We start from the raw sequence: 16,040 nt of genomic DNA, 5'->3' as shown, positions 1-16,040 counted from the left end.
TTAAACTGTTTGCCACGATCATCTCATCATGGTGAATTCACGAATATACTTGATAATCATTACAGAATTCTGTAATATCAAGCATTCGTTCTAAGGCATTGATTTGATGACAAGAAATAACTTTTGGGTTCATAAATTTGGGAATAAGGTTGCTCTGTGCTGTGACCACAACACCGCTTTGGAAGATTTCTTTCGCTTGCGGGAACTAATTTTGAATTTTTTCAGTGAAAGATGTTTTGTTTAAAACTTCGGCAGTTAAATTCATATTTCGCTAAGTGAAACTAAATTTTTTTCATTTATTATAAGACAATTATCTCATTTACAGGCGTATTCCTTTGAGGTCGTTAAATTATATTTGAAAATTATATCTAACCCTAGAATTTAATAAACTGTATTTAATATACTTCAATGAATTGTTTTCAACGCATCTAACTCGAACCCTTAGAACTAAGATCTGTGTTAACGGATATGTGAGGCAGATTTCAGATTGTACCTTGTTTTTATATTTTCATGCATCTTCTCCCAGATACAAAATTTCGTCTTAATTCGTCATATAAGATTTCGAAATCAGAAATTTCATAAAAATGACGCTTGATCCAAAGCGTCTGTTTCCAACTAAATTTAAAATGTACTCCAAACTTAGACATGGAAATATATTTGATTTTCCATCTTTTCCTTGTTCAAAACACAATTCAGCATATAATTTTTTTTAAAGATATACTGATATGGGATAATTTTCTCTAAAAATTAAAGTTCCATATTTAAAATTGTTATCATAAAATATTATTAGCTCCCTGTGCATTGTATCACACAAATAGACAAATGGATAAGTAGATTCTTAGTCAAAGCATTAAATTATTTATACTCCAAAGTATGAATTTTTACCATTTTAAATTTCTAAATTAAACTGAATGCAATATTTATACTGCTATGGAGAAAAGAGAGCCCCAACGCATGCTTATACTAATGCAGTCAATAGTCAATGTTTATTATATAAAATGTGGTAAAAAATCTATCAAACAAATCATTTGAAAGAACTATTTCCTTTTTCTTGTCTGCAATGATTCTTCTCCTTTCAAAAAGCAGACGACAGTTAATTGAGTGCCAATTTCTTTAGAGCACGAGAAGCAAAGAAAAGGTAACAATGCCCTCTTTTCTCCAGGTCCATTTTATGTATCTTTGGAAATGTGACAATTTCGAAGAGGAATAGCGTGCTGAACACGCGTGATTAACAGTTTTGTTGAACATGCATGATTAATAGTTTCCTCATCCGCTTATCACATGTAGTGTTATTTTTGTTATATTTAAAGAACTTCTGCTTCTGCTAGTAAAAGGGGCACGTGTGAAGGATATCAAACAATGGGGAAGTAATCAAAAATTCCTTTCAACTTCCCCCACAGCCGTTGTTTCGCATATTTTAAGACTCTGCCCAGCAATAATTCTCAACAATGACGAGCTCATTTACTGGTCACTGACCTAAAGAAGGGTATAAAGTAACTCATCAAATTTTATCCATTCCATCATGCAAAAGAACAATATGACCAAGTTTGTAAGGAGGTCGCTGTGGAAATTTTAAAGAGTATTAAGAAAACTAGGGGGTTGGCGATATTTGCACGTTACCTCCAGTGAAGGGATCAGCACGTATGTGTCAAGATTTTTACTTCCTTGATCTGCAATGACCCAAAATAAAATTAAGCTTAGGAATCTTTGTAAAAGTAGGTTTGTGAGTCTGTGTTATTTCAAAAAATTAAGAAAGAACTCAGACTATGAAAAAGTAGTTCAAAAGTGTTTAATGTATAATTTTATGAGTCTAGTTTTTAAATTATTTATTTCTGAAGTTCTTAAATTCTTTGTTGTCTTTCTTTAGGCTCTAGTTCTTCTATTCTTTATTTTTGCCACCTTATTAATCTTTCTCTATATCAGGCTGTTTACTTCTTCCATTGCACAACTTAAACAAGCACACAGAATAATATAATATAAATATAATTATTACTTTAGAAAATTAGAAGTACTATGTATAAGCATGCAGCTACTAGTCACTGTATTGAAACTGACAAATTTCTAATCCCTTATCTTTGAAGGTATTTGGAGATTCCGTCACTTAAAAAAAATTCACCATACCTTCTTGATAAAGTTTGATTTCAATCAATTACTCATCGAAATTCGACAGGATATTTTAATTGTATAGTAACTAAATCTCTTAATCTGAGCAGAATCAAGAAGAGATCCCTGAATTCACTGTAGTCAAGAGAGAAGGAGTTGTATTTGTCCTTGTCTAATACAGAGGTTACTAAGCTTTTTGACTCACGGAGCCATTTCAACAATCAATTTTTCTACGATGGAGTTCTTTTATGCCTACGTTATGTCTTAGAAGTGATCCTGTAAAGACATTAGGTTATTTTGAAGCAGGAGATGTGAAAAATGCGCAATGCCCTTTTCGGGACCCGAACCTGGACAGTTCGAATACGCGCTGAGTGTGCTGCCGTTACGCCACGAAGAAATGCGGAAAAGAGGGAGAAAATTACTTATATATTCCCTCTTTTATAGGGTGACTGGGGATTAGGGGAACCAGTCTCCAAATCCTTGTGGTGACGAATTATTGTACACCACCTTTTAGTTCCGGCGCCATGTGTAGAGTCATTAAGTTATTTTGAAGCACGAAACATGAAAAATATGCAATGCCCTGACCGGGACTCGAAGCTGGACCTCTCGAATACGCGTGGAATGTGCTGCCGTAACACCACCAAGGCATGCTGGATGAAGGAAGAGAATGCCTTACAGTATACTTCCCCTTTTAAAGAGCGATTGGAGATTAGGGGATCTAGTCGCCAAATCCTGATGGTGACGAATTATTGTCCAGCACGTTTTAGTTCCGGGTCATCAAGTTATTTTGAAGACGGGGAAAATATGCAATGCCCTCACCGGACTCGAACCTGGACTTCTTAAATACGAGCCGAGTGTCTTACCGTTACACCGCGAAAGCATGCTGAAAGGAGGGAGAAATACCTTACAAACTGTGCTTAAGAATAATGTTGGGGAAGGAACAAAGGACAAATGAACAGAAAGGAATGTAAAGTAATGAGATATCTAACAACATCCCAATATTCACATAATGTAATTATGTCTTTAAAATTTACAATAATATCTCGCTTTATTATGAACTACCAACCAATGCCTATGGTTTTGACGAAATGTTGTCATACAAAAAAAAAAAAAAAAAAAAAGTATTGTCGCGTTCTACGGGCTCGTGGATTTGGAGCGATTGATGACAACACTTGACAAAGAATCAAAATACTCTTTATTCGCTAGTATTACTCAGGACTTCCAGAAACAAGTTTACAGTCGTCAAAAAGACTACATTAAACACGCTGAAACAATCAGGCAACACAGCTTTCAGGCTATAACAGTGAAGACAGCTTCACGGCAAAGCACTAAAGTATAGCTTCCGACTCGGTTCGATCGCTGTTAAGCTAATCTCTGAACTGAGAACACTGCTACTGAATTCAACATACTCAAGATACTCCTTGCGATACACTGCTGCTCCGCTCATAGACAGGGTATATATAGCTTTAGCCTACCTTCGACAATATTCCCGAGAAAACCCGTTAAGAATACGTTCTATAATATTCTCGCTCCGTTTTTGGCATATCGCTAATGTTGTCGCCAAATGGGAGATTTAGCGTCAAATGTGGCAACCCTAACCTCGCTTTACGGGGAAACTATCTCATCGCAGCTGGGCATTTTTAACAATATTTCAAAATTCAGTAAATTAAATAGCTTGCGTGACAATTCTTTATTAGAAACATCAACAATAAAAAAGATCAGTGAAGTAAATACGACTCCTTCAATTTAATCGTTATATCTCATTCAATTAAAATACATATTCTTTCATTATTTGTTATTCAATATTTTAATTATTTTTTATAAAATATTTTCATTGAAATTCACTAACTGGAGGCTTTACTACAGGCTTAAATTAAGGCATAACTTAAAAACGTTAAATGAGACACGTCTGATTGCTGTTTTGGGCACTGTTTCGTTATTTCAAGTTCAATTGATGATAACTGAAGCTCTGCGGCTTCTGTATTTTGTTTTCATACCTGTGTAGACTGGGATTCCTACTTCATACAGATATGTAATTGAGAAAAGCAGCAATACTAATTTTGCTTCCTTAGGCAAAATTTCGAACTGTTTTCGAACCTTAGGCAAGATTTTGAATTCATTGTACATATGCAGCCAGATCTCCGGCAGATTTTCGTTTTAAAACGCAATTTTTATTTTGCCGTGAATTCAAACAAGTGTTTCAATGCTCCGAGATGCTCGTTAATACTTTTGTAATATTTTCCCTAAATATTTCGTTAAAGAAGCTTTTTGTAAGAGAGAAGCAATTGGCATCTTCCTTTCCCTTCCCAACCAATGCATAAAGTGTTCTCTTAAGAGAAAGATATTTGCATCGAAACTGTTGCTTTTTTACTTTGTAATGCTAAATTTATTTCGTTTATTTTGCCAAAAATGTCGACCAAATATGCCATTTTATATACCCATTTACAGCTGTCTCCAAAGAGTTATGGTAAAACAAAAATTCCAGTGCGTCGGCATGCTGTTCAGTCAACTGTGTTAACGCTTTTCTTCGAAAAAACCACCTTGCCTTATCATACTCACGGTGGGTTCCTAAACTTCACATATTATCATGAGCCTGCTTTTAAGAGTTCAATTTTTAAAATTTTTATTGCTTCAATGAACACTATTGTAAGCTTAGAAAGTATTTATCTCAAGACTATTGCATGTCTATGAAGAATGGAATGGAATTCGAATTTATTTCTCTATTTATGAAGTCGAGATCTGACCAAACCTGACTATATTGGGATGTTGTTAGCTATCTCATTACTTTACATTCCTTTCTGTTCATCTGTCCTTTGTTCCTTCCCCAACATTATTCTTAAGCACAGTTTGTAAGGTATTTCTCCCTCCTTTCAGCATGCTTTCACGGTGTAACGGTAAGACACTCGGCTCGTATTTAAGAAGTCCAGGTTCGAGTCCGGTGAGGGCATTGCATATTTTCCCCGTCTTCAAAATAACTTGATGACCCGGAACTAAAACGTGCTGGACAATAATTCGTCACCATCAGGATTTGGCGACTAGATCCCCTAATCTCCAATCGCTCTTTAAAAGGGGAAGTATACTGTAAGGCATTCTCTTCCTTCATGCGAAATTGTTGTACAGGCAAAATATCAGCGATAAAGTTACATACTTTACCAACAATCATTGAAAAAAATTAAATTATGACTGATTGAAACCTATCTGTCTTTGTAAGACACTATTGCATAAATGTTTGATTCTTTTACCCCTCCATATTTTACTTTCACAAAAATTTCACAGAATTCTATTATTAAAATCCTACTGTCCCTTGTACCAAATTACTTCTATTATGTACAATTACTGCTATTATGTTCGGAAACTAAATGAAGGGGTCCAAATGTTTTAAAACTACGAATTTTATTACTAAAAATCTAGACATTATAGTTCAAATGTTTTATTACTGTGTATAAAATATTAACTGTGTATTAAAACACATATTTTGTACGGTCCATGAGATATAGTAAAAATAAAAGAATTATTAATCATATCATTCTGCGAAAGCTTAAAATTTTCGCGCTACAGGTAAAACTGGGTGAAATACCATTGGTCATATATATATAATTACACCGCATTAACTGTATATATTCGCCCCAATACTGATTGAGATCACCGCTGGAGACTTGTTTGAAAGTCTTCCACCTCTCTTTCCTAACCCCCAAACCACCCGAGAGGCTATTAATATTTTAAATAGCCCCATGCAGATGCTATGCACTTCCAAACGTCCATCCTTCTCCGGGAATCAAGCTCGAGTCCAATAACATGGCAAATCGCTAACTCCTGTACCGATCAGGATGATCGAAACAGGCAACAGTTGAACAAATGGCCGTCCTCCCCCCAGTATTTAAGGCGTGAGGAAGGGAAACGTGTCATGGAACCAAAGCATTTGCTTTCATACAATTCGTATCATAAAAAGCGCTATTACATCACGCATGCGTTGTGTTCTAGAAGAGATGTGAAATTTGACTTAGCTCTTGACCAGAACAACTAATTTTCTTTAATTTTAATTCTACGTTTGTTTCTTATTTCTTAGTTTCTTCATTTTTTATTTATTTAATTTCTCATAAGCAGATGCGTAGCCTCTGTGAAGTGCAGGTGAGGCGCTTGGGGCTCCGCAGAGCACAGTTTGGGAACCGCTGGTCTAACGCATTGGTCATTTTATAGGTGATAACACAAATATCTCCTCCATCACAAGTTTGATGGAGAACCATCTCGGGGGAAGAATCCAAGGGCCTTTAATACCAGTCTTTTTGTGTCATCAATTTCTCGAAAGGTCTTTCGGCTGGAAGATATTTTAAATTATGTTGACTGCTGTATCCAGCAACGCATGAGCTTTTAATATTGAACTTTTTGATCTGAATACTTCAATCAGTATACAGATATCTATTCATTCATTCAAAGCATAATATTGTTTCAATTAAGAAAAAGTCATAAAATATAAACAAATGGAACACAAGCGTAAAAAGGAATTACTAAAATGAATTAATTTGTAATAAATTTTTCGTGTTAAATTCTTTGTATTGAATATTAAAATTTACAAAATCAAAATAAATTATTTAAAATGAATAAATAAGATTGGTTTATCCAAGTTCTTTATCAAGGGAAGAGATCTAATTAAATGAATCAGGAATCAGAAGCAATTTATCTCACAGGCAAAAGTGTAATCCTAATTTATTATGTAACTTTTGCCTGGCATTATTTCTATTAATTACAAAAGACTTACAGAAGAAATTAAAATTTACCCTACCTGACTAAACAAAACTAATTACTAATTAATAAGATGATTATCTTGACATCAGCATTATCGAAATAAAAAAGATACGGTTATTTGACAAAAGTTGTTTAAATTTAAAATCATTTAACTTATTAATTGGAATCCAAACATCTCCAAAAAGTTATAACCAACGCTATTATTAACCAAATTAACATATAAAGTTATGGTGTTTTGGGAACATAAATTTTAAAAAAGGGCTTTTGAAGAATTATCTTCTAGCCTTTGTGAAACTAAAACAGAGATAAGAAGAAGGGTGTATAAGAACCTTTTATTGGAGCATATAATTAACAAATGACCCAACTTGGGTTACAGAAAGCCAACACTTCTGGCTCTAAAAATCTTCTGGCGTGTAGGTTAGCCTAACGACTCACAAAATGCTTTAACGCGCAGGAAGAGCTCTGGTCTATAGTAACCGGCGAGACAAGCCTAAAGGCGAGATCATATCAACGCCGCTAACGCAAGTTCCTAATAATCACAGCACAACGTGGCCTGGAACAGACAGACACGCTCTAAAAATAACTTCCGAAACATTTGCTTAACTAGCACTTCATTTTACTTTAATCTGAATAAACTCTCGCTATCTCATTTACACTGTGGCATGAAAAGCGCGGTTGGAAAGAGAGGGGTAAGAAAGGCTTTTGAACCTAAAATGAATTATTAGTTAAAAATAAATAGTTAAACCTCACAGAATAAAAAAATGGACACCGAAGTTAGTGATCTGCATAATAAAATTAAATTTTATATTAACACACTTACAAAAATAAAATTTTTAACTGTTATATTGATAGACAATCCCAAAAACTTAGCTTTAAGTGTACCCCTTTTTAATATTACATATAAAGAATTAACTTGAGCCTTAACAGGAAATCATTATCGTATGGTTAACGTATTTAAATAAACACACTTTATATCCGTTTTATTTAACAATAGGCTTATTTTATGATCCACTCTTTGCATATCTCTGTAAAGAGAAATCATATGACTTTTAAATTATCTGCTCTGTTTCCTAAACTGAAAACAACTTCTACCACTTAATGCAATCTTGATTATATAATAAATTTTACGGCTTTAAATTACTTTCATAACCTCTTTAAACATTAGGATCCTTGCTACCTTAAATGCGAATTTAACTACACTAATGTTTCCCAGTTCACTTTTGTATATCACACGAGTTTGAAAAATTTCAAAACGTTTAGATTGCAAATAGTGGGTAAGCTGCAAGTTTTTGTACTATTTTTCTCATCTTTTTATTTTAATTATTGATTTTAATTCAATTTTAGGCACTGTCTAACATCTGTTCTTCATTTTATTTAAATACTTTGTTTAATATTTGCTAATTTTAGTTTCTTGCTTTTTACTTTACCATTTGTAGAATAGTTTTGCTAGAAAAATTTCATTAACTCATTTATTAATTATTAATTATTTTTATTGATTTGAAATTAAAACTTTTAATCTTTAGTCTGTCATAAAAGTCAGAGAAAATGGCTCCAGATCTATTAAGTCTATTGTCTTGATAAAGAACTTGGCTGAACAATAGTTCATCTTTTTAAAACAACTTATTTTAAGCAAATTTCAAATGCTTATTACTAATTAACGCATTTTATTAATTCCTTTTTATGATTGGATTTCATTTGTTTGCCTCTTATGTGTTTTTTAACTGAATTTTTAAATTAAAGTATTTCTTTATGGTTAATTATTACTGCATTTGCGCAAATTAGACAATTTTTTCTGGTAAATACACGTATGCATCTTTATATATTACTGTCAAAGTTCTAGACATTGCCTAGACATTCTATAGAACGCTAAATGATTAACCGACAAAATATGAAATACATTTCCGATTCATTTCGAATAACCGAAACTACTTACAGAAGTTAAAAAATGATGTAAAAAAAAGCTAAAATGACTACCAAGAAGGAATTGTAGAACTATGGGTTGCTGAATTACTGTGATGTGATATTCGAGGGGAAAACTCATTTATCCCGCTAAAGAAAGTATCAGTACTACTATATAGTATTACGTCATGGACACTGAGTTATTTCATGTACTTTATAAAACTCATTTGATTTTTGGACACGGAACAAGTGATAGAATGTTGAAAGAACTTTCAGTCAAGTGCAAAAACATTACACGTAATGATATCAGCCATTGTGAGCCCTGCCAGTAAAAAACAAAATGCATTAAAAAGAGCATTATGAAACCTATGATTTTTCCCTGAATTTTAATTCCCGTTGTCAGGTAGCTATTATTGATTTCTAGTCTCAGTCAGAGAGAGAATAAAAATTTATTACTGTATACCAAGATCATTTCACTACTTTTTTTTACCTATTTTGAATAAAAAAAAATTTATTGGTCTTTCATTATTTTTTTAAAATAACATTTGTATTTTTGAGGAATGAACGTCTTTTAAATAGCCTTATCATGACCTTTTTTCACAGTTCACCGAAAGAGCATTTGTCATCCTATAGCATATGAAATGTTTGGGTAAAGTATATAACAATTCTCATATTTCCTACTTTGCCTAAAGACGCCAGATATTCTTAAAACTGCCGGGGTATTTTATAGAACGGAGTTCCTACATTGGCAGTTATATATAATAAACTTGAAAACTTAGAAAATAAGAAAAATTAAGTCAAAAAATATAATCTTTAATATGTCTTTAACACTTATTTTGTGTTACAGGAATACCAGTTAAAAGAATCCTTCCTTCTCCTCGATGGACCACCAAAACACCTTCACTTGTGATTCAGGGAAATAGGATTGGTCGATTGTGGACAGAAAAAACAGAATATTTATGGGCTGAAGGTCCGTCCGGAGACGGCCCAGCAGAAGAATGGGAAGGGACCCCACTCGCGGATACTAAATTTGCCTCTAAGAGCGACGATGGCTACAAAACTCGATCTCCTCTGCCAGAAGAAATTTTTCCCAGTTATTCAGATCCTTTTCCCACTATAATAGACACAGTGATAGAAAGTTCTGAGATGTTTAACGAAGAGCTTTTAAGTCGAAGCTCCGTGCCTTTCGAAGGTCCCTCCTCCTTGCTCAATACATTCATCTTTAAGCCTAGTCTTCAAAGTGATTCATATATTATTTCTCCAACGCCGACTGCTGAACTTTCATCTTTTCCTACAGGCAGCATGCGCGTTATAAGTGCATCTTGGTATGGGATGATGGACTATGAGTCTCCATGGTTGGAAAAGTCTGATCGACGAGCAGTATCAGAAACACCAAGTGAAAATTTTGTTATTGTCACTGCCATTTCAGCAACGCATATTTACAGTCACAGTTACTGGACATTTTCCTATCTCATTACTCCGTCCCTTACTATCTCATATAGCTTAATGACACCTAAACTGCCATCCGAATTCTTTTCTTACGCCAATAGTTCAACAACAACAAAAATCATTCCGACCGGCGAAGTAACTGCCACTTCGACGTCACATATCATAAAACCATCTGTCTCTTTGATGAGTTCTTTTGATGAAAATGTGAATACTTTTAATGGTTCATTACCGAAAAGCTCACTTCATAATCAATATTTTATTTCTTCATCTGTGGATTCAATTTCCATAGCATTATTTTCAAACGTTCCCTCTAGTTCGAGAGGTATTTTCTTACCAGAAGTTTCTACTCAAACATATATTCATGATGCTTTTGCTGATATTTCCTTAAACCATAGTCTTTCTTCCGAATTTATAATCAAGAGCGTATCTCGCTTAGACTTTACGTCAGCAGAAGACGTAATTAGTCAGAAGTTTACAAGTTCAAATAATGGAGTATACTTGATAGGTGAAAGCATGTTGACAATCTCTTTTCACTCGGTGAATGACGTACAGACTACAGTTACTGTAATTGGTTACAGCGACAAATCAAGTGGGTTTTCCTTGCCTACTCTAACCGTTAGAGGCACTGCAGTCGGAAGCAGACCAGACAAAATTGCCAGCCATACTGTAGATACGTCTTTTAAAAGTTCGGTTTTTAGTAAAGAAAGTGTATTTTCCTCTGAAACATACTTGACATCAGATTTTACAGAAACTCATATGACGGAAGTACCTAAGTTTACAGAATTTACAGAAAATATACCAGTTATATCCTTATGGCCTTTATCTGAAGAGCTTCCATTTGAAAATATAAATTCTATATTTTCATCGGAGTTTCATACTCCAACCACAATTCCTTCTCATTTAGTCGAAACTCCGACTATATCATCTTACTTTCAGCATGTTTTTAGCGTAAATACTTCACACGGGACTAATGAAGCATTTACTAGTCTGAAAAGTCATTCAGTTTTCGAAACAACTTCAAGATATTTCGAAGCAACAAAATCCGTGAGTTCTTTAATATCCAATGACACAGAAGGTGACAACAACATGGAACAACTGGTCACTTCTCTGAGCTTATTTCATAGTGAACTTCGAACAGATTCTGAAAATAAATCACATATCAACCAAATTACAAGCATATTTCCAAAATCCAAGTTTTCTAAAGAAATAACTTCAGATTATATCATTCCGAGCCAAATTTCAGGTGCATTTTTCAGCTATCAGACTCTTGCTTCTTTTACGGAGGAAAAATCTGATATTGGCTCAACACAGTTTTATCATCCTATATTTACTAGTTTCAGTGCATTTAACAATTACAATGAAATATCTGAACTACGGGAGCCCACTGTAACGATGGACAGAGAAATTAATGAAATTATCGAATCGCAACATGAGACAACTGTTTTGAATATACCACAGACATCTATTCAAACTAAATTAGATTACAAGACTTTCACATCAAGTAATGAAATGGCAGCCTTTCAAACATTTTATTATTCGGAAACAGAGCTTGACAACTCCGTTACACATCATATTACGGTAAGGTCTTTGAGAGATTCATCGATTCACGAAATAACTCCCGAATATAATGACTATTCAACCGTGAGTGAATATCCACAAACTAGTCAGTTAATTTCCTTTCCAGAAGATTCTCTTTCTGCCACTTTAAGTTTAGCAGCTGATTATACCACCTCTTTTGTTGAAAATGTATCTGACATGAGTGTGGATTTAACAACGAAATCTTTATATAATAAAAATGTTATCCCATCAGATACAAGTAAGATTTTGGATATTTATTTACTACGCAGCACAGAAAATGTATTGTCTGAAGAACATGAAATCAATTTCCCTTTAAGTATTCCAAATATTCCATCCGTATCTGGTGATGTAAGTAGTCCAAAATTTGAAGACATCTACTTGACATCGTCCGAAATCAAAAAATTCATATCAAGTACTCCTACCATGACCGAAGAAGTAACCACTTTTGCCTTTCTGGATACATTAATTCTTTCTTCTTCATATGGGGCAAAACCTTCTGACACTGAACTATTTGACAAAAGTAAGACTTATCTCATACCTACTCCTTCATTTTCTCAAAGTTTTTGGGAAAGTCTTGGAGATAGTTACGATGATGTAATTTCCCATGAATTGAGAAGTTCCCCTGTGTATTCCCAAACTTTTGACAAGTCTGATGTTCTATTTATCAGTTCGGAAGAAGAAATGCTTCAGGATTCATTTCTTACAACCTTTCGAAGTTATGGTGAGAATTTAACTCCAACGAGTCCTACATTTGTTACAGTCTTAGAAAATTTCTCCACAGTTTCTGGAAGTTTTTTTAATATAACGGACTTGGAAAGTTTTCTTCCACTTCACCCTTCAAGCAAATTCAAAGATTCATCAAATACTACAAAGTCTGAATATCATTCAGGAGTAGAAACTTCGGATGTGATTAAGACTGAAGTAGATCAAAGTTCTACCGTTGTTTTTACTGACACAAGTAATACTGGAAAATTTACAGACAGTGATAAAAGTAGATTTGAACTATCATCAAAATCCTATTATTTAACAAGAAGTATTGGCTTTTCAAGCCATATGCAAGTTTCTACTCGTAATATTCCTTTTCCAAGTGCATCTGAAGATTTTGGCTCCGAACAATTTAGTGGTATAAGTAAAGCTATGTCAAAAAATTACACAGAAAAGTCTGATATTTTTGATCAAGTAGTTAATGAGACTTATAATCTTCCTGGGTCCGATCTTGCAAGCAGTGAGTTGATGAGTACTTTTTCTATCCTTTCTTCTTCAGGTTTCATGGTATATCAAACACCGACATTATCTTATGTCAATAGTGTTGATAGTGGAGGCTTTCATGAGACAGCCCTATCTGTTTCACGCGAGTATGATGAATCTAAGACTGATGCTAAAGTGTTATCTACTGATACCTTCGAAGCAAGCAGCGAAGTGGAAGAAATGCCATTTAAAAGCTTACCTGATTTATTTCCTACCCCTTCTATTGACCCGAGTATAAATATATTTAGTTACCCTGACTTTATTAAAAGTACTGAATTATCCGCGAAAGCAATCAGTGATATGCAGGATGTATTATCTGAGCCAAGCATAAATTTTCCATTTGTTGAGACTGAAGTACTGAAAGGCAGCGCCGCTGAGGAATTTAGTTCTCATTCTGTAACTAAACATACTTTATCACAAGCAACAATCACTGAATACATTCCTAAATTGTCTCCCAGTACGAATTTCACTGAAATAAAAGATCCAGCAAGCATAGGATCTGGTCAACCTGTTCCAAGATCTTCATCCCTAGGTTTAACAATTAATAAAGTTCCATCATTAATCTTAAGTGGGTATCAAACTTCAGTGTCAAATTTAAGTGCTACCCCTTCATTACATGAAACTGATTCTAAATTTCTAAGTTCTACTCTTATTTTGACAGACTGGAAAATAATTAGTCAAGAAGCAAATTCAACTTTCAAATCATTTGATTCGAAAAAAATGAGTAATAAAACAACTCCTAATTTTGTCTCATCAGATAGGATTAGTAGAACACTACCAGCTATGGTTTTAACAGATTCCAAGGTAACTATAAATAAAGTAACTCCGCTTTTGCTTTCATCAGACTGGAAGGCAACTAGAAGCAAAACAGCTCTGTTGCTTGCTTCGTCACCTTTTACTGATTCTGAATTAAAATCAACCTTGTTCAGTGAAGAAAGCACATCTCCGGGTTTCGATAATGATACACTCATGGTTTCTGTTCTAGCTGTCAGCTCTTTCACTGGCTTTAATAATTCAAAGAATATTACCGCTGGATTTGGTATCAGTGGAACATCAAAGAACGAGTGGCCTTATTCTACTGCTGGAACGTGGCCCCTGCCCACAATGGATACTGCACTGTTCAAGGACAACCACTACTGGGTTCTTTCAGGTAAGCATTTATTTTTAAAATATAGCTTTATTTTATAATTAACTAGGCTTGTAAAATCCTAGTCATATTTTCAGTATTCCTTTTTGCAACTCTGTAAAGTCAAATTTAATTAATCTTCAGAATATCCCTTACGCTAAGTTTTGTAATTACAACTTAACAATTTAACAAAGCATATCCATCACTACTTGCGCGGTCTTGGAATGCACTAGCAAATAATTTACCGACTCCTCCTAAATACAGAAAAATAAAAGAAACCAACTTGGCTAACAAATGGGCGGCTTAAAAAATAAACTTCTTTCCTAGTGCTTTCCAAAAGCTCTCTCTCTAAACTACATCTAATTTGTATTCTGATGAGCCTAACGAAAGAAGCATAAGCTAGAGAAAGGAATTAATATAAATATACTATTTTGTAATCTGAAACAAACTTTACAAAATTATGAAGTCGACTAGTAATTCGAGTTAAAATTACTATTAACAATTGTAATAAATTGATAGTTGTAGTATTCGCAAAACATTAAACTACAAAATTTATGACAATTATTCTTTAAATATGTTACAATTCGAAAATTATATTACTGAAAACTGTGCATCAGTGTAATTTAGCTGCGACGCAAAATAAGTTAAAAGGTGAGGAAAATAACATCAATTTATTCTGATATTTTACTAATGTTTACTCGTATTAAATTTAGAAGACAAATTTTATAATGGATAACTGGCTTTTGAGAGGATAATGTTTACCGTTAAGTGTCATACTCTAATAAATATTACTATAAAGTATTTATGTTTTCATTTTAAAAAATAGTGACTATATTGCTCCGAAAAAAATGAACAATTATTAAGTTTTCATGTAAAATACAATATTATTTGCAATTGAAAAAAATGTAAGATGAATTTTTCTAAAAATCAGCCGGCAGAAATTTTGGATTTGAATACTTTAATATGCAGATTTACTAATGTACCTTTTACTATGCAGATTAATACGACGTTCCAAATGCCAGCCAGACGTGCTTTCCAATTAACAGCATGAAGGCATGCAGCAAAGGAAGAAAATCCTTACTTTCTCCCCACTTAAAGGGTGACAGGGGAGGCCGGGATTCAACTGGAAAACCCTGTGATGACGAATTATCATCCACACAATTTTAGTGGTCACTTTCAGAGATAGTTGTCTGACGGAGTTTCCAGTCGCCATTGCAGCTGTTTATCATTATTTCTTTATTGCTTCTTTCTGTACGATTCTTGCTTCTCTTCCTTTCTTCCCCATACAGCAATTATGTATATGTGGGTCACACTAAATTAGAGTTATAGATAGTTGCCTTGCAAAAATATGGGGGAAGCATCGAAATATAGCATGTTATTCAAATGAATAAATGGAAATCGTATATAGTACATCTATATGGCATAACTTATCATTATGTATGTATAGTATATCTGATTATTATACCTGATTATAAAATAGTTTGAAGCGCCATTAGGTTTTTCGAAGCAGGAAACATGAAAAATGTTCATTACTTTCTTTGGAATTTGAATTTTAGAATTGTCGTTTGCTAGCCAGAGGTGCTTTCAAGTTACACCATAAAGACAAGAGGCAAGATGGGAGAAAAATCTTACAGTCTTAATTCAGTAGAAAAATTTATTCATATCGTGTGTGCGTGTTTGCACTTGTATTCATACTGAGTGTGTAACCTCTGAACAAACAATATCAAAAACTTTCTTTAATTTTAGAGGTTTTGCCGGGTACATTAGTAACATAATATTTATCTCAATGACCACAGAAATTACTATGCATTGGCCGTAAATAGATAATACCCGGTATACCCGTTCAGATGGGTAAAATCATTTGGGCTTAATCCATATTCATTTAGTGGAGGCA

General features: G+C 33.8%; 1 protein-coding gene across 1 annotated transcript in view; it reads left to right on the top strand.

Annotated features, from left to right (window-relative positions):
* The window catches only part of LOC118182154 (uncharacterized), a 120,802-nt gene that overhangs the window by 28,790 nt on the left and 75,972 nt on the right, over positions 1-16,040 (top strand). The window contains exon 2 of the mRNA XM_035351468.2: positions 9,593-14,170. Coding sequence (XP_035207359.1) covers positions 9,593-14,170 — 4,578 coding nt within the window. The remainder of the gene's footprint in view (positions 1-9,592; positions 14,171-16,040) is intronic.

Source organism: Stegodyphus dumicola, chromosome 12 (assembly GCF_044657685.1).
Source record: "Stegodyphus dumicola isolate Sdum_Otavi_A_Nest chromosome 12, ASM4465768v1".
NCBI classification, from domain to species: Eukaryota; Metazoa; Arthropoda; class Arachnida; order Araneae; family Eresidae; genus Stegodyphus; species Stegodyphus dumicola.
This window is presented reverse-complemented; position numbering and strand designations above follow the sequence as displayed.